Below are 19,916 nucleotides of genomic sequence, written 5' to 3'. Positions count from 1 at the left end.
GGGGGGGGAGAAGGGGAGGTGGAGGGAACAACTAGATTACAAAGTGTGTCCTCTTACGCGTCGTCATGTGTTACGCAATTCGTTAACTCTCGCGTAAATTTTGATATATAAGACTACTATATTACTTTTGGCAGGAATGTCGTAATTATATATATAATATATATATATAATCTCGGCCGCAAACCGTGCTCGGCGCTTAGCGCATCTCCTGGTCCACGTAGCTGATGTGCACGCACTCCGTACGGGACGCCACGTGATATCGCACGCGCCACGTGCACGGCAAAGAAAAATAAAGCCTCGTCTTCTCTCAGCCGATCTCTGTTTGCTGCATTGTACGAGCCGTCGTGATGCACGCGTGTCGTATATTGTTTTTCGCTGACCTGTGCAAGAGTTTAGGAAATAATCTCGCAAATGATAATCTCGCGATTCCGCACAGCGTATATATCTATGTGAACATCATCGGATATAGAATGGTTTCGCGTATTTATTAAAATACCTAAATATTTTATGATCTTCCGATTTATGGATACTAAGTATAATTACCGGTTTCCTTTATTCCTGAATGAATATTATTTCGTGACATTAAATTAAAAAGACAAATATGTAAGATATAATGCGCAAACGACGTTAGATGCATTGTAATTATTTTAATAATTTAATTTTTTAACACGAGTAAAAAAGTTTAAAATTACTTGACAATTTCTTGCTCGTATAATACAATGCAAATAAAGTTCGAATGGATGATACCCCAAATCAAAATTAATTATTTTAACGTTATTCTCCAATCTTTTTCGTGAATCGTTTGAATAATCTGATATGAAACTAGGATCTTCGATAAAAATATTCAAACATCTGAATATATCTCGCGAATTATTTGTATATATTATATACAAAAGAATGTTCAAATATATACTTGGTATTTACGCTGTGTCGAATCTTGTTGCTTCTATAACAAACAAAAAACCGACGACGATGAAGTATATCGAAGGAACATTTAAAAACATATGATTGACTCGGCCTCTCCCACGTCTCAAAAACCACACGGCGACTCACGCGCGCTCGCACTTGTGCTGCACAAAATACGATTTTTGCTTTTGCCCAGCATTCGCGAAGGCGTAGAAACGATAGTCAAGAAAGTTCAGTGTGTATACACATATACATGTATGTGTACATATTCGCAATTAATTTGCAAGAAGATTTTGGACCGCGCTTGTACGAAGAATTCGAGAATCCAATCCAATCATCAAAGAGCTTCATCAATTTCATGCTTGCGAAAAATATCCTGCCTGCACCACTTTGATTTGCATTCATATTCGACAGTGATGTATGAATATAAAAAGTTTTCCGGCTCATGGAAGCTTTTCACGTGAATGGAAGGAGTATGACTTACTTTACACAAGCTGGAGTAACGATGGTGCATTGTAACAAAGTATGGTGCTGCACATTCTTTTGTGACGCGACTACGCTTTCTCGAAGGATTCATCAGTGGAGCGTTACAGTCGCCGTATAATTATAATAACAATGCTCTAACAATAATATTAATATAATAATAAAATCATAATACTAATATTAATAATATTTGCAATTATAAACTAGGAAGAATCTCTAATGACTTCGCGAATAGAGCTTTGTGATTAGGCGTTTGAGCAGTATCTAGACACGAGAGAAACTAAAAAAAACCGCGCTTGTTCGAGTAATAACTAATCAGTTACGTGATTTTCGCGTCATCGTCACTGAAATCATCACCGTTGATGCTTTGTCGAGTTAAAAGAGGATCGAGAGTAAGCGAGACTGCTGTAGTAGTGCTTCTACTTAAAATTAGTTTAGAAGCAATTTGCAAAAATTGTCTCAACAGTTCCATGTTCTCGGAGCGAAGAGTGTCGTGTCGTGTCGTGTAAAAGTATTAAAACACCTCGTAGTTCGATAGAAACATGAAAAACAAACCGATATGCATTGCACATTCACAACTCACGCACGCATTAAATGCATTTCCTTCCTTTCTATCTCCGTCTCGGCTGTTTGTCTTCTTCCGTCAGAATGTGTATATTCGCTTCTTCGTGCCCTTAGGCCGCTCACGTTCTCTCTACGACGCAGCGAATCGGTTTGCGGATCTGTCGGCTCACTCACGGACAGGCTGACGATGGACAAATTTATAATCGACCGTACGCTCGTGTGTGACAAACCAATCCTCTATTGTAGTGCAATCGGACGTACGCTCACACTCGTAAACTTACTTGGTAAAAACGCGCTCAATTATTTCCTCGGTATACTTCCTACGACTCCTAAACGCTCGATTAGAATACGATTTACTCTTGGAAAAAAGTCGTCCAAGCGACCGCGCTTAATATACGCTCGCGCGGATCATCGCAGTTTAGTCTAAATTTAGTGCGCTCGTTGCGCGGTGATCACTACCGAAAAGGCAGAGAGCCTCTAAGTATATTGACTTCGAAATCGCGATGTACGTGTTAAAAATTCTCTTCTGCTCGTCCATCAGGAAGAAATATACGAATAAATCATTCGCTACGATTTGTGGTTTTCTCTCTACGGTAATCGACCGCTCGACGCCTTCACCTGATTCCCAGCAACCTTGGGAATCGCACCGATTATCTTGACACGATTCTGCGCTGTGGTCTGCTGCTGCTGTTGTGTTTGCTGTTTGTTATCGCAGAACTGTGGCGGAGGTGCGAACACCACCACTTCCTGGTCTTGGCCACCGGCAGACGGACCGGCGTTGAATTCAGGCGGCGGCGGTACGAAGAGATCGTTGTTCTGCTCTTCAGCATCGGCTTCGATCGGAGGTGGTAGCTGCGCCAAACTGACTGCGTGCCTAGTCAACAAACCGCTACCACCATAGCCTGGTCGTTTGGTCTGATTGCTTTCCTTTTCGATCGGATTTGCACCAGTTAGCAGAGTACTTCCTGGCATCGAGTGCTGATTGCTCTCTTGATTAGCTAGATTCCGTGCGGTAGTGTCGTCGAAGCCCATCGGTGGGCCCACCGGCACATCTTGGTCCGAACTGACGCCGCTCGAGCTGTTGTCGCCGTCCTCGACGAGTGATTGCTGCGTTTGCAAGAGAAAATCGTTCGGATGACTCTTGGACGACTTTAACTGCGTGCGTACTTTCTGAATCTCCTCCACACTAAACGAATGTGGTAGCGAACCGCTGCCCGATGAACTCGAACCAGATGTATTGGAATTGCCGGATGTCTCTCGCGTTGCTTCCAGTTTCTCTCGTGCCGCCGCCTTCTCTAACTCCTTCGCAATCTCCGATTCGCCATCTTCATCCGTTTCGTCTTCACCTTCATCGTTTTCCGATTCTGATAGACTGTAATCTGGCTCAGGGATTGGCGGCGCTGAGGTAGGTGGTGTGGGTGTTCCATTCGCACCGGACGCGATCGATGAAAGGTTTGTAACAGACGAACTGGTGCTCACGACAGTCTTCTTCTTTCGCTCACGAATACCAGCCGTGCTGTGACTCCTGGTAGTCTTCAATGGTTGCGCGTACTGATTGTTGACCGAATTATTACTGTTTCCGTTACTGTTGATATTGATATTGGTATTCAATGCCTGTTGGCTGCCGGTCGACTTGAATGTTGTACTGCTCGGTGTGCCGCGTAGACTGTGAGACTTCCTTAAATGCGGACGATTAGCCGGTAGACTACGCGACCGATATCCAACGGTTTTCATATCTTCCGGCGAGGCGTATAACTTTGCGCTATTCGATGGCCGGAAACTCGACATCACTCCGTAGACACCGTCGACTGTAGCTGCTGCGAGTTCTGCGTGTAATAAATTACAATAATATTTATCACGGTGCAACAAAATTGAAAGAATGAAATTGAAGGTATACTTGTTTTAATCAAAGCTTACAATAAATTATTTTAATATGACGGAAGGTTAAAAAATAAGGTTGTCAAAACAAGATTATTACCTTTGACTTGCTGGATATGCGCCATATTGTCGTAAACCGAGGCTGGCGTAACGACGTCTGGCACGTTCGCGCCAACATTTACCTTGACGACTTGTCCGACTGGCGGTGGTGGTGGTGGATGATTCGGAGGTGGAAGCCCATTTCTACCATTTAGAGCATTTACATCTTCCTGGCTTCTATGACACTTGGGCGCCAGAAGGGACGATGACTGCACTTGCACGTTGAGATCCGGTGTGCTATGGAAGTCCCTGTGAAGATCGGAACCGCCGCCTAAGCCACCAAAGAAGCGTACTCTCGATTGCGACTGCAAACGTAAAAACAAAAGGTTCGTACGGGCTTGCAAACGCCGACATCGTCGTCTTGCTAACTTTGAAAAACTTGGAGCGTGAAGAATTTACAAAATTGCGATTTAAAACTTCGTGAAGGGACAAGGAATAGAGTGAAACAAACAGTAAAAGGACGTTGGGGAAATGTGATACAAGGGTAGAAGCGTATTCCTGCTAAGCGTGAACTCCAAGCTACCGTGATCAACTACTATTACTGTCTCAACAAAATGTCATTTAAGTGTTAATATTGTCGAATACTGCGAAGAACGTAGTTACGTATCATTAGCCTTCCATGCTTATAGAATCAATCCTGAAAAGCGACTTAAGAAACTGAGGAAAATCGCTGAACTTGGTTAAATGCAAATGCGGCAATTAGTTAATATCATACTTGAGGCGTGAACACGAAGCTGTAGGTGGCACCTAACGCCCACGCGGACGTCAGATTTCTTTTCATATAGCAAATGGCTTAGTCACCTGAAATCATGCAAGCCATGGACGAGCTAGAAACAAAGTATTTTCGATCAGTAATATAAGTAGTAGTCCTCGTCATCTCGCCCGCACCAGGACCGTCCTTTGCTGTGCGCTCGCACCGGTTTACGCGCAAACTATAACACACGTGCAAAAGAAAACAACCACCATTACCATTGCCCAAAGAGAGGAGCGTTCACCGAACGCCGGACGACGCTTTCGACTTTTGGACTTTGATGACTCTGGTAGACTTTTCTTACAGGGTAATCTTCTTAACCGTTGAGTATTATGTCAACGAATTACTATTGATGGGTATGATACGAGGAAAATAAGTAGAAAAAAGAGACGTGTCTATTAAATTCTAGGGGATGTTAAAAATAGTTGTCTAAAGGGATATCAAAAAGTTCGATCAAACTACTAATGGATGTGATGAACAAACAAACAAACAAACAAATAAACAAGTTAATGGCTATTATCTAGGGCAGCTTTCACCGAAGGACTTATTGTTAATTATAGGGTAAATGTTAAAAAGAGAAACGCGAACGAGAGGGCGAGTGCGAGCTCGTAACTGAGTGGCAGGTCATCCTTACTTTGCCCTTGCGCTTCATCTCCGCCACGCTCGCGTACACCCTGCCGGTCTTGGCGGGCGACGATGGATGTGACTTGGTAGATTGACCAGTAGTAGTCTGAAAGTGAGAGGAGCTCATCATGGACGAACTGTATTGACCACCGGCGCTACCCTGCTGCCGCTGAAATAGTTCCTGGAAGAGAAATTAAAGGACGAAGCTGAAGCCTCGGTCTCGTCTCGTGCATACAATGCCATTCAATTCGAGGACAACGAGCGCACGAATAGATTCTGTGATTGAGCAAAAGAAAGAGAGAGGGAGCATGTTCGACGCGCGTGCCGCAAGCGGATGATAAATAATTACTTCAAGTTCCGCGGCAGTGATTCTGCTGGAGGTCGGACGTGATCGAATGCTGGCTGTTCTCGGTTGCACTGGTGTGTTCTGACCGGTGTTCGATCCAGTTGATGGCTGCTGCGGCATGTGAATCGATTCCGCACTACTTGACTTCGCACCAGTCGATGCTATCTCGTCGCGATCATCCCTTTCGCCTCCTCCTTCTGCAAGAGACATTACAAACACGGAATCATGAAAACATATAACACGAATGTTTCACTCACAGTGTCAATTGTACATCAGATAAATCTATTACCTAATCCTGCGACCATTGATCGCGCTCTCGCTCGTCCTACGCTTAGTGTGGTCTTCGGATCTCTTCGAGGCGGTACAGGAGCTGGAGACCTGCCAAGCGTACCGCCAATCACCACATTATTATTACCCTTGCGCGGCAAGGTTGCATATTGTCTCTGAATCGGTTGACTAGTTGGCAATGCGGCCGCTGACTGGGAATTCGGAAGACTGATCACCGGTGAGACCACGGTCATTCGCACTAACTCTCCTGATTTCCTTATCAGGTCGACCACGTGTTCGTGCGAGGCCGTCGTTACGTCCTCGCCATTGATCTTGAATTCGTAAGAGAAGAGTGCAAGATAATTCGAAGCATATAAAATTATGAAATTCTACAATGATAATTGCTAGAAATAAAAGTAATTCTTATCGTAATATTTAGCAGTAAATTAATATCCACAAACTTACTTGAATGAGAAAATCTCCTTTTCGGAGACCTGCTAAGTCGGCTACGCCTCCTTGGTCGACATCATCTAGATATTGTAACGCTGGATATTTGGCTGACGGCGTGAGTTCCATTAGTGGTGAAGTAGCCTTGGCGCCACGCAACACGAAGCCGAAGCCTTTCCTCGAACGATGAAGAACAACAGTGCGGGGCTCCGACGTGACACTAAAAGTTCAAAAACATTATTGTATTTTTCATCGTATTAAGAACGAATTAAAAATAATATTGAGCGTGGAACTTACGGTTTCTTTAATCTAGGTGCGGTAGCGAAGTACTTGTGTTGCGATTCTCTACGACCCAGAACTCGATTTCGTCCGTCCCTGGCGGGTTGTGGGCCCAGAGGTATATTTGTGTGACGCAGCCGGACTTCTTGAACGCAATGCGCGGGGAATAGACCGGTACCCTGTCCGCGTAAGACCCCTTCCAAGAGGCCACAGTCGGTCGCACCGGTGACTGTTAAAATTAAAGAAACAAAAACACGCTTGCTATCAAAAAAATATTTCTGGTCGTTACCTATAAAAACAGAAATCGAACGAGACAGAGTGAGACGTCTGTCGTCCCAAGTTACGGAACACTGTGTTAATGACGGTGTCAATCAAATGGGGAAGACGGAAAATCATGGGACATCGAACGAGCAACGTTATGTCGTCGTTGATTACGAAGTCAATGGAGCTAGACGAGAGAGGAGTACATTTTGTTGGATTTGCTTGGTGGTGTACCTTCAAGGATGTCTCCTTGATTGATAGTCAGATGGCCGGTGATCCCGCTGCTGTAGTTCTCCACGCAGACCACCGTCGTGCCGGGAATGGATAATGAATTGGTCGTGTCGGACTGCGAGGTTCCCACCCCGGAACTGTCGCTGATTACGTCAGACGCCGTGTCGCCGAGGCTCTTGTCTAGAAATCGACAACGATCGGATATACTCAGCGTGATGTCTCGTGCTCGCCCCGCATCGCTTTACCGAGCGATAAACGCCATGCAAGAAATTAAAATCCTTAGGGAAGACAGAGAGAAGAAAGAGAGAGAGAGAGAGAGAGAGAGAGAGAGAGAGAGAGAGAAAGAGAGAAAGAAAGAAAAACGGCTAACTCTTATAACGCTAAATCAAGACTTCAGCGCACTCGGCCTAAAAAAAATCAACTCAATTCGATTTGCCTATAGATTGTGCTCTACGACGGCAAAGAGCTCTAGAAATCGCTAATCGCGTCACATTCGTCACATCCTAAAAGGCGATCGCTAATGAAAATAAGCACAACGTGTTTTCCCACGAGCGAGACGTCGCCCAGCTCGCTCGCTGAATTGGCAAGGAGGAGCCATCAATTCGGGATCTCTAATATCCTCGGGGACACCAAAAACGGAAGCATGCACGAACCATCAAAGCCATCATCCGATTAACTCTCTCATCGTGTCGTTTGACCACCTTAGCGTACCGCCGCCGGTTTTTGGTGATGATGGTACATACAACATGACGATGGTCCGTCTTAAGCGCGATATGCTGAACAAAAGAAACAACCGTCCGCTTCCTTATATTTTTGGCAGTTGGCTCTCTTGTGGAATCCGGGGTATCTACCGATGTTCGTGGTTTCGTTGTTCATTCGTGGATCATTGAGGAGCAGACTTCTTTATTCTGGTCCCCTCACCATCGTAGGGCGGGCGCAGAGGATGAATTGAAGGGGATAGAATGAGAAAATAATGAGTGTACCTGTGACGATGCTGGCTGAGTCTTCGCCAGACGGTTGATTGCTGCCTTCGGACAAGCTCGAGCTGGCCGAGCTGAAAGGTGCTAAACTCCTGCTGCTCGGTGATGGCGACGGCGGCATCTCCATCTGCGATCTGTGCATATCGAGGCGATGCTGCAGCTCGAGTCGGTGCTCTTGCAGCCTCGTCAGACCCTCCATTCTCAAGTTCGAATAATTCTCCGCGGCGCTCGGCAATCTTGAAATGGTGCGTACAACTCTTAGGGTACACCGGCGATCGATCGCGCTTCGCACCGACCAAGACCAAGGTTCGCGTGGCGAAGTGAGACTTTTCTTTTTTTTTTTTTTTTTCCAGTCAGCCACACGCGTATCGGTCCTGATCAGGGTGAAGCATCGGTGACCGCGCGAGCGTACCGAACGAACGTTGCTGTTTGCGAGTGTCGACCGAACTCGAAGCGCGAACTATCTTTGTCGAATTCTGATGAATCTCCCAGGGAGAGAAGAGTCTTTTCTTCCCTCCCACATGTCCGCTCTCGCTTCAACCACGCGATTTTATCGCGTTTTGTCCAGCGATCGGCGGCGCTCGCGCACGATTTTCTTGTCTATGCTTACCTCACGTTAGGATCTCTCAAGGAATTTGGACTCTGGTACTCCGACGTCAGTCGGTGGCCATTCTGTTCGGACGGTATTCTCGGTAAATCGTTTCTGCTCGATTCTACGGACGGTACTCTGCCGAGGCTTCCGTGGTGGCTCGACTCGGTCGTCTGACCGACGATCGTAATTCCACCACCGGTGGAGGGATATTGTTCCGTGGACGGTACTCTGGCCAGGCCCACCGCGACGGTTGGGTACTGCTCCGTGGACGGTACTCTGATCAGCGTATTAGTGGTCGGGTACTGCTCGGAGGACGGTATTCTGATCAGGGTGGCATCGTATCGCTCGCCGGATGAGGCTCTATTGAGCACAGCACCAGACGGTGCGTATTTCTCCTCAGGCGCGACCCGAACGAGTATGCCAGACGACGGAGGTGGTGGATACGGTTGTTCCGTGGACGGTACTCGGTTCAGACTCACGGTCGCTGCTGCGGTGGTAGCGTATTGCTCGGCGGAAGGTACTCGCGTGATACTCGAGTACTGTTCCACTGAGATGGTTCTGGTAAGGGTACCAGTGGTACCACCACTAGACATCACCGCGTGCTGTTCGGTGGACGGTATCCTGGTGAGGGTGCCCAAATTGCTCGCTGAGCAGCTAGTCGTCATCATCGAAGAAGTGCCACTGAAGGCCACCGAGCGTCGTTTCGGGTTGTAGCGTGGCGGTCCTTTAAATGGTACTGGAAAATCGCAAGGGTTGCAAGGTTAAGTAAAGAAAAGATTACTTAGCCTTACAAGAGAGTAGACGCGACTCGACCGTGTGCGATGTACTCTGCCGTCTTCTCAGACGAGCATTCAACGCGATTCTTCAGGGGCGAAACATGAAAATCATATGAAGCGATTAATGTTGCACTTGGATTACGATCTTTCGGAAAGAACGCGAGTCAGGAATGCTGAACCCCAAACAGTTAAAAACTTTTCTCAATTCCAATAAAGTATATTTAATACGTAATCATTTCTATATTGATCTAATTTCATATTTTATTATATTTATTTTTTCAAAGTTTATCAATTTTTTTTCTTAAAACCTGATGATCGTTCTAATAACGCATCTTAAAGTCTCGAAATCATAAATAACGAATATATATCGCTTGCACTGTCTAGGGTTAAGAGGATAGTTACACGTGTATCAAGAGCCGCGCGGTACACGATGAGGACAATGTTTCGTGACCGAAACAGCTATCAAACAAATCACTTAATCGGCGCGTGCGTTAAATATCGTGACAACATTTATGCGTCGTTATTATTCGCGTTTAATCGACATGCGAGTGTTAGTCGCGTGATTTGTATTATACATTATATTTGTTAAAACGAAGAGTTACGGCAAGGGCTTCGAAGACTCCATTCTCCACGATCGATCTTCCGGTGTTCCGACACGGAAGATCATCGTGCGGGATTTTTGCAAAGCGATCTTACAAGCGGTCGCCGTGTCGTACACATAAGCACGCACGCACACGCGCGCACGCACAATGTTACTTCGTGATGGCGACGATGATGGTTATTGGCTTCTCCCCGGGTAACCCCGGACAACCAGATATTGCACTCGTCGTTTTAGTACCGACATGTACAGGGCGTTTCAGAACCAACGAAAGAGAAAAGTAGACGATGTTGCGTCTTATGGAGTTGTTGGCGGAAATATTCAGACATTAATCATTTTCTAAGTACAAGTTGAATTGGAAAACCAATTAGGCACTTAACTTTAAAGATGAAAATATGTATATATTATTGCAATATCATTAAGCCAATCCGGAGTGAACTTTATTTTAACAGAATTTTGATTTGTTTAAGTTTAGATAAAATATTAAATATAGAAACTGAAAAATAACTTGAGAGTAACGTTAATACTTTCATCAATTTTGGGATACCCTGTACAAACGGAAAAGCGGTAGAAAGCACACGCAAGGATAACGACTCCATCCCCGTTCTGTTGTATCCGTTTTGTGTGATACAATGTGCTCGAGATTACGGGTAAATTTCGTCGGAATACGTCATGTGCACAGACGATCGACGTCGCCGTCGTCAAGTCGTCGGAAATGTGCTTCTTTAGGCTTCCCTTCCAGGCTCAGGCTCCGGAGACTCCGACGACTCGCGGAGACCACATCGATTCACAACGTATCTCGAACTACCAAACATACATTACTAGTCAAGACATTCTTGCAAATTCAATGCTGCCAGAAAAAAATTTATAATCCAATGCGTCATCATGTTCTATACAATGTAAAAATACGTTCGATTTACGTTTATTGCTGAACGTTTTTAAATAAAATTTAGTAAAATGTAAGTAATTCAGAAACAAATGTAATGATAAAATGTTCTTTAAAATGTAACAGAATATTCTAATCCGAAATTTGGCAATTTTAATCAACTAATTTTAATCAGACATTACAGAGTGAGAAAATTTATTGAAAAAATTTTTATTTAAGGTTTGACACTTGTCGATTAAGGAAAACATGAGCTTTTTCGATCCGGCAACACTGATCCATTCGACAGTGAACCAAAAAAAGTACCATTAGTTACTGGAAAGCAATCTATCAAGAGGTAATGTCATTACTTTTTCGCGATATCACAAATGTACTCGACGTCATACAAGACCATCACCACCAAAAATCCCATGACAAATGATTGTAAATCTTTACGTTACTCGTCACACAGCACAGACACAGGTAGATAGAGGTACATTGACACACGTACGTCACGCTCACAACGCATCTCGCGTGTAATATAAATACAAAATTCCAGAAGCACCCTCTAAGTAACTACGATCGAGAGAAACTATAACCTACTGATGCCTACCTCTATATTACAGAAAAAGCAGCGTGCACATGCTCATGCCATGCTCGACTATAATCAAGCCACATAAAAACATATATGATTTGTAGACCACGATCTCGTTTCTTATCAGATAATATTTGTGACCCTTATCGTCGCACGATCGCGGCCATATAAGACTTTATTTCAACAAACTAATTGCAGATATATTGTTAGATATCGTAGATATCAGTTTCAAAATACACGATATCGGCAATAATCGCAACGACATCACGATAATTAACCACTATTTTCAAAGTGTGTAAAAAAAATGATTCCGACGAATCATTTCAATTATCGAACCGATTGCGGAGATTGTATCGAAAATAGAGTATCGGATTATATTAGAAAAGCTCCCGAGACTCGTCACGTTCACCGATGAATCTTGATGTTCGGCGCCGAGTTTTAACTTATCTAATAAACGGTAGACGTTCGTGAAAAGAGGATTAGAATCAAATAGCCACGCCGATAGTTTTCGCGGGTGTGGCGATTGAGTATGAAAAAATCTTGTCGAGTAACGAGATTACGGTTATCCGTCTTCCAAGCCCGTTCGTCCCATTTGTGATCCCGGAAGGACGATCACCGCTCGGCGTTATCATCGTTGCGCGAGCAACGAGCCGATGGAACAATGTTCAAGAGAAAAAGAGAGATAGAAAGAGCAGCAAGAACGCGAACGGACGGATGGTGGAGAGGTAGAAGAGATCGTCAACGTCTGTCGTTTATTCTTGCAGCATCATGCCTCGACCTCTCCAAGCGAGTTTTCTGCGTCCGGATATTCGCGCCCCCGCATTCCTCGCGTCTCCTTCTCATCGCGGGAGAGCTCGATTTTTGATATTTCGTGCGACGTTCATAACTCACCAACTTCCTCCGATTGATAGTTCTTGATGACTTCGGCGAGCTCCATGTTGCCCGCGATCACGGCGACTTGGTACGGTGTTTGGTTCGCGTAGTTAAGCGCGTCCTTCTGCGCGCCCCTGAAGAGTAGCTGACGTATGCACGAGGCGTCCGTGTTATTCACCGCGCACACGTGCAACGGCGTATTACCGGACGCGTTGCGCGCGTTCATGTCAGCGCCGTAGAAAAGCAGGTGGTCCAGATGCTGCACCAGATTGTTGCGACATGCCTGCAGGCATACGGCAGAGTAGGCGCGTATTAGGCACGGAAATCGTTCAATGGAGTTCAAGCCGCATTCTTCGCTAACTCGTAACTAACACGTTGGGATTCGAGTATTTTTTTTCCTTCGTAAGAATTTATGAATGAACTCGTAATAGGTAGCGTTTCTACGAGAAATTAGTCTTACAAAAAATTATTAATCCCGTTAAAAGATAAGATTTCTAATATTAATTGTTATAAAAAAATTATCACAAATATGCGATGCGTTGAAACTTTATTAATTGTAATGATAAAGAGATAAAGAGATAACTAGATTACGAAATTCAAGTTATCAGATCTTATCAAAATTCATTGATTTATATATAAGTATGTTCGTAAGAAACAATGACTCTTCCTATGCTCTATTATCTTTAGTATCGATAAGAAATTCTATTTACTATCTCACAAAGAAAGTTCTAAGAAAAGAAGCGCAACCTGATGAACTTCCTGCCAGCCCTGGAGATCCTGAGCTCCTATCGTCGCATGATCGTGAAGCAACGTCTCGCAGAGCATCGGATCGGTCTTGTAAATGACGCTGTAATAAAGCGGCGTCAAGCCCTTGGTATCCTTGTAATTTGGACTAGCACCCAGTTCCAGAAGCGTCTTCACCGCCTCCAAACTGTTCCGTTCAACAGCACGGTGCATCGCTGTCAAGCCCTCTTTCGTTCGGTAGTCCAGGAGAGCACCGCCATTGACCAATGCAATTATAACCTTGGACGGCTTTTTCAAGGTTGTTGCCAAGGTCAAAGGCGTCTCTGGAATCGAGAGAATTTTTGATGATTGTTTTAATGATATTTTTCGTCCAAAATATATAAAATATTAATTTTAATTTTATATATACAATCTGCATAATAAAATATAAATATTACAACGTTCACTTTAATAAAATAACAATAAAATGGTTATTACATAATAATGATTTCAAGATAAATATTTGTGTCTTACAGCGGAAGAACGTCCATCACTGGCGTAAGTCATTTCTTTAATGTTCTTGCAATAACGCATATGAATTACCTCCTGTTTCCTGACAATGGAAATTAGGATCCAGCCCCTTGCTGCACATTTTCGCGATCTTCTCGACCTGACTGCTTTGCACATAATCCAATAACCTTCGCAAATTCGTCCTAGTGTGCATAGCCTTGAGCTGTTTTTCATCCAAATGCAGCATCTTGTACACCCGCCTCTTGTATTTAAGCTGAAATTGATTTGACAGCGATATAACTTATGCTTTCTAAACACGCGATCCGTTGCTATTAGAATGATTACCGAACGACCATTAACAATATGTCACTTTCCGTCTCATCGACGTAAAAGCGTGAAATTTATTTCACGCCGCTTGACGCGAATTAATTAGTTCTATATTACACGCGATAATGTAACGGATCAAATAAAACCGTAATATCTATCAATAGTAAGATACCCGGATATTTCGCTATCCGACTATTCGTCGCGTGCAATTTGTCACGGTATAGATCAGCAGTAGCGTCTTATGTAAATGTAGTAGTACTTATGTAAATACATCGCGAGAGAGAACACTGCGCATAGCTATCGTGTAAATGTATCTCATCGCTAGATCGTCTCACTTGGACGGTTATAATTACTGTTTCTTACAATCTACTATGAATACGTTCGTCACGTGCATTTCTCTGTTATCGATGAATACGCAATAAACCGGATATGATATAAGGTGTAAAGTACAGCTATGCCCTCCGGAGAATGGAACTTGCGATTTACTTTTTCTTCCTACATTGTGTATTTTTTAAATGCCGATAACATCTTTATTAAATTCTCTGAAAATTAATATGAAAATATACGGTTCCCCTATTTTTTCTTACGCAATGTCATTAATTTAATTTTTTAAAATCTTACAAGTTTTAAAAATTTAAATAATATCGATATACAGTAAAATTTTATACTTTGCCACAAAATCGGAGTAATTTTGATATGATAATGTCCAGACATGACGCGTGTCCAAAATCAGGACGTACGTGCTGTCCAGATGTTAGCAAAATTTGTGCTCAACCTATTTTACGGTACGTTTGATTCAATTTTATAAAAGTAATTTACTTTTTATTTAATCACGAATAATGTAATTGGGACAGCATTGTGAAAACGGTGCCGCGAAGAATCACGTCTGATCGTGCGACTTCTTTCGACGCGACCGCGTGGCCGCATTGTATGCAACCAATAACAGCGAGATAAAGACCACTGTGCCAATGCGTACAGTAATGCTGGATGCGTAAGTGCATCGCGCTGTCATCAACATCGCGCGGATTGCATCGCACACACATCAGCCGGTTTTATCGCGTTATGAATGCGGACGGACGCGCTGAACAGCAGCTCGACCTAACGGTATACCGCTTATCCCAACTTTGATACTGACACAGAGCGAATATCGAGCGAGATTTGAGGGTGAAAAATAAGAATCGAACAATACGCGTTCCCCTATCATATTTATGAAATTCCACCAGAAAGGTCTGTTTACTCCGCTATGAAGAGACAGGAAGCGAATATGTCAGGAGGATAGAAAAAAAAGTAACCACGGTGAAACAGCAAAGTAAGTTTTTACACCGAGTCGGCAAGTATATCCACGAGATGAAACCGAGAAAGAACACATAATTCATGCTGATCTTGAATAGATTCCTCAATGTCGCGTACGATGAGGTCGCCCGGGGTTATTCTCTCGATTGATAATTAATTATTCTCTAGCGCTCGGCTGACGGCCACCGCCACACGTATTTTAATTTTTCATTGGATTCATGATTTGCCAAAGTGGCTTTTTGCCCACCTCCTGCTTCAATTGTTCAATAATACGTAACTCGTGCAAAATGAATGGATCGTCAAAGGAAGTAACATAAATCGAAGTGGCCCTGAAATTAACTTCCTTCGACTTTCGTGACGAAAACGAGTCTGAGATTAGCAGTATGGATCGATTACTGTAATAAGGAAGCTTTCTTGACACAAGATAACATATTACGGCGGAATATTAACGATTTGAATGCGAAGTTTATTTAGTATTCAACATATGTAATAATGTCCCGATCGTAATCATATATCTTATTCGATAGAGATCTTTCCGAAATAGCTATCGCTTTCATTGTATTAAATAAAAACAAAAAAATAGAATGAAATTATTATATGATTTTTTTCTTCTCTTGTTTATGTAATTCATTCAAACTACTTTATATTAATTTTCAATTTTAAGACGTCGTCAGAGAGATTAATTAAATGATCTCCTAATCTAATAAGGTAACAAATTAATTGTATACCAAGAAGAGATTATTATATTAAATCTTGTGACGGTTTGTGTCAAGATAATGACCAGCAACGCTATTGTTAATTAAATAATAGCAAGCAAATCTTAATGAAACGTGATACCTTAAGAACTCGCAACGACTATGTTTATGGAGAGAATGCAGTCCCGCGCTGTAAGGGTATTATTGTTAAGGCAAATCTTTGCGACATATTTACAGACTTATGGTTTTCAAAACCACGGGGCCCATTGTCCAATGGGGATCCCGCTGACAGGCGTTCGTTAAATGTGAGTTTTTCGCCGACGGGCCCCATGTAATTTGTAACTCGTGCGAGGTGAATGCGGCTTAAAGATGGCTCAAAGAAGCTGTATGAGTCAGCCGTCCCTGAAAGTGAATCTCCCGCGACGAAGCGGGGACGTGCAGCTGGCACGGTGGAACCGATCGGGATCGACTGAAGAAGAAGAAAAAGAAGAAGAAAGAAAAGAAGAAGAAGATAACTACAACGACGACGCAGGGAACTTGACGAGGTGGATGGTGATGAGAACTAGCACCGATTACGCAAGAAAACCGCGGGATAGGATCCAGATCTCGTTAACCCGGGACCGGATTATTTGTTTTTCGCAAATCCCCGTTTCAAGTCATCACCGGTCGAGCTGTGCAAGAGCGCGCGCGCGCGCGCGCGGATTCGTCGCACCGCGACCACCGAGTGATTTATGTATAGCGAGGATATAGCGAGGATCATCGCGATGATTAATTACATTATACGTACTTCCGCAACCTCTCTTTTTCACTGCATATTACGAAAACGATTATCGTTTTACAGGTTTTTTAAATTTGAAATTAAAGATGTCGTCAAAAAGTGCGTTTACGTATCATCTCTTTTTAATATTGATTTACAAAGAAATTCGAACCAGTAAAGGCTTATAAAAGAATGTACATATCGTTTACAGATTGTTATATCGTATTTTTTCTATATGGTTCAAACAAATCTTATTTACGAAAATAATTCTAGATCCCAACTTTATTTTTTTATAATTGGATTCTTTTTTATGTAAAATCTTCAATTCTGACATATTTTGGTCGCACATCTACTAAAGAATATTCTTGTCTTCCCGTTATTTAGCTTAGAAACGTAATTAGATCCTATCAGGCGTGAAGTGGGTCTGCTGACAGCTTTAATGTGCACGCGAGGAAGTTACTTAACCCTTCCGTTACTAAAACGGGAAGCCTTTGCCGTACACTCACTACCACACGTTACTAAAACCGACTATGATCGTCCGACTGAAATAAACACATTGACATTGTCTCTCCTCCCGATTACAATAACGAATAGAATTAGCACGATCGATTTTTAGACTGCGCGTACAATCGTAGATTAAAAAGAATGACTTGACAAGAAATAGAGGGAAAAGAACGCGACTTCTTACCTCCAGATACCCGACGGGTCCATTGAAAGGATAATCGCCGAGACGGCGTTCCTCGTCCAGGAATTTCCCGGCTTTTCCATTCACCGGCGGGCAGAAGAGGCCGTAATTGAAGCTCTCCTTCAGCTCCTGTAAGGCGATGAAATTTTGATATTAAGGCATAGGTAAATCGCTCGAGAAAGGATCAAAGCGACCCGCCACCCCCACTTTCCCTGACTGACACATGCATGTAGCAATAATAACAAACAGGCATCTTTCAGAGATAATATTCAGGCATACGATTCACAATTGCTTCGTAAGACATTCTCTTTACAACAATAATCATGCTTATTTGATAATTAGATGACTCAATCTATTGCTTAATATTTATATTGCACATGGTGCACTCAGTGTGTACATATCGCCAAATCAATATAATTAATGTCATTAATACCCACATAATACGATGTAACTTATTCCACAGCGATGTTAAACAATAAATAAAAACATTTAAATTATTTGATGTTTAAAACTGATTCAGAGATTTTATGAAAATAATTTATTTTATATATTATATAATATATTATATATAAAATAAATTACAAAATATATTAAATGTAATTTTATTTAAAACAAATTTATATATATATATAAATTCCGTTTTCAAAATTATTTATTCATAATTATAAATATATATATTTATAATTATGAAATATAATTGTATTTTTAGCAGACATCTATCTCTCTAAAAAGATTCTGCATTGTGTGTGATTACAGTTCTCATGAATTCACTACAAAATTCTCTTAGGCCAATATCTTTAGTATTCATAGACAGAGTGAATAATGTGACGAACTACTCTTTTTCTATGAATATCAAACGAGGACCGGAGAAAATCAATTCACGATTACATTAGTAGTATTTACAACGTTCGACGACACCATAGCGCGCGGAGCGCTCTTTGTCGCGATATTATAATATTTAGCGTTTAGTAGATTAACGATTCGAGATACGCGAAAAGCGACGTCAAGAAACAACACGCGTGCCATGAACATCCGAGAACCGCGCATTATCACCACATATTCCATTTATGCCACGCAAAAGATCGGCGACGATGCGAAGGAAGACAGTCAGGCCAACCCGACAATCATGGCAACAATAGCCAAGAGTGCAACACGTGCCAAATTAAAGGTTTCGTACATAAAAAAAAACGAGAGTCTCCGTGCCTTGCCGTACCGATGGGTGGAGATGTGGTCGACCATGGGAAAGTCACGAAATGCGAAAAAAAAGCAGCTGACGAGCGAGAAAACGGACGTGAACATTTAGCAGCAGATGCTTCGTTTTTTTTTTTTTTCTTATGTGTCATAGAGAGCATTGACTTAAATTGCAATTTATAATTATCGTAAAAAAGAAAGATATCTATTATTAATTATATCACAACAAAAAGTCTTAAAAGATTTTTCCAATAACTTATATGGTATCTGTATCATTCATTGAGATTTTAAATATGGACACTTGACCGAAATAAACAATGCGACATAAGCGCATTCTAGACCGGATTATAGAGGAACGATTGTATTCCGTCACTTTTAGAGGTTTCCTCTGGCTGTATTCAACATGCTTTCCTCAAGGTTCGTATTTACAAGTAATATAATGTCCTCGTTTCGCTCTCCATTCGCTAAGCCGGCTCAGTGATGCGTCCGTGACACGCTCGTCAGTGGTTTCCTTCGTCGCGCAAAGCTTCATCGTGGGATGTCAAATTGAGATTTGCAACGCGTATGAATAAAAAGATGAAGATGAAGAGGCGGGCTTGTATCAGATTTACAGTAAAGTTCATCTACTTAACAAATTTCCACATACATATCCTTTTTTAATAAAACAACAGAGCTATTTATTTTATCTACCGAAGAATAATTTTTTTTATTTTCTTTAGACAATTATGAGATGTAATGTGTATTTACGAAAAAGTCTGTAGTATCAATTAAATAAATTAATTTAAGAAAACGCGTTTCTTGTGTGAAAATCAAGATTCGCACACTGAGAAAAATTTCTGGTTGAAAATGGAAAAGATTCTAATCAATATTAGAATATTCTGGTTATCTAAAATAGAATTATAATAGAGATTCAAGGAAATTCTAATTTATTATTTTCAATCAGAATTAATGCAACCAGACTGTTCTTCCAATCCACCTTCCTTGACTTATTAATCGATGCATAAGATCAAACTTGCCTAATTGGTGTAAATTCAGTAAGACGAGACGCATAATTTCAGGGAGTAAAAGAGAATTACATACAGGAACGCAAGCATTGTTCATTTGGTGATGCTCGCGAGTGGTTCGCCTCCGTCACTCACGACATCCTGGACAAAAATGAAGCAGTCCTGCCAAACCGGCGCTCCTACTCTAATTAGTGCCGCGGTAATTGCTTCATAAAGTCCAAAGAGGCGGCATAATCGCACCATAGTGAAACGTGCCTCGCGAGTTTCTTCGATTACCAGGGGAACGGGTAAGAGGCAAGGTCATAGGAATCGAGAGCGG

The 19,916-nt window shown here is 42.3% G+C and overlaps 1 protein-coding gene across 1 annotated transcript in view; it reads right to left on the bottom strand.

Moving 5' to 3' along the window:
* Nucleotides 1-868: 868 nt before the first annotated feature.
* Nucleotides 869-19,916, bottom strand: part of Prosap (SH3 and multiple ankyrin repeat domains prosap) — a 33,073-nt gene continuing 14,025 nt past the window's right edge. Inside the window, exons 3-16 of the mRNA XM_018551011.1 lie at nucleotides 17,406-17,531; nucleotides 13,739-13,919; nucleotides 13,160-13,479; nucleotides 12,431-12,695; nucleotides 8,727-9,444; nucleotides 8,120-8,352; nucleotides 7,140-7,316; nucleotides 6,663-6,873; nucleotides 6,384-6,585; nucleotides 5,941-6,250; nucleotides 5,655-5,848; nucleotides 5,316-5,486; nucleotides 3,932-4,235; nucleotides 869-3,779 (exon numbers count right to left, since the gene is read on the bottom strand). Of these exons, the coding sequence (XP_018406513.1) occupies nucleotides 2,542-3,779; nucleotides 3,932-4,235; nucleotides 5,316-5,486; nucleotides 5,655-5,848; nucleotides 5,941-6,250; nucleotides 6,384-6,585; nucleotides 6,663-6,873; nucleotides 7,140-7,316; nucleotides 8,120-8,352; nucleotides 8,727-9,444; nucleotides 12,431-12,695; nucleotides 13,160-13,479; nucleotides 13,739-13,919; nucleotides 17,406-17,531 (4,650 nt within the window). The 3' untranslated portion in view covers nucleotides 869-2,541. The remainder of the gene's footprint in view (nucleotides 3,780-3,931; nucleotides 4,236-5,315; nucleotides 5,487-5,654; nucleotides 5,849-5,940; nucleotides 6,251-6,383; nucleotides 6,586-6,662; nucleotides 6,874-7,139; nucleotides 7,317-8,119; nucleotides 8,353-8,726; nucleotides 9,445-12,430; nucleotides 12,696-13,159; nucleotides 13,480-13,738; nucleotides 13,920-17,405; nucleotides 17,532-19,916) is intronic.

Source organism: Cyphomyrmex costatus, unplaced genomic scaffold, assembly GCF_001594065.2.
Source record: "Cyphomyrmex costatus isolate MS0001 unplaced genomic scaffold, Ccosl1.0 scaffold133, whole genome shotgun sequence".
Lineage (NCBI taxonomy): Eukaryota > Metazoa > Arthropoda > Insecta > Hymenoptera > Formicidae > Cyphomyrmex > Cyphomyrmex costatus.
This window is presented reverse-complemented; position numbering and strand designations above follow the sequence as displayed.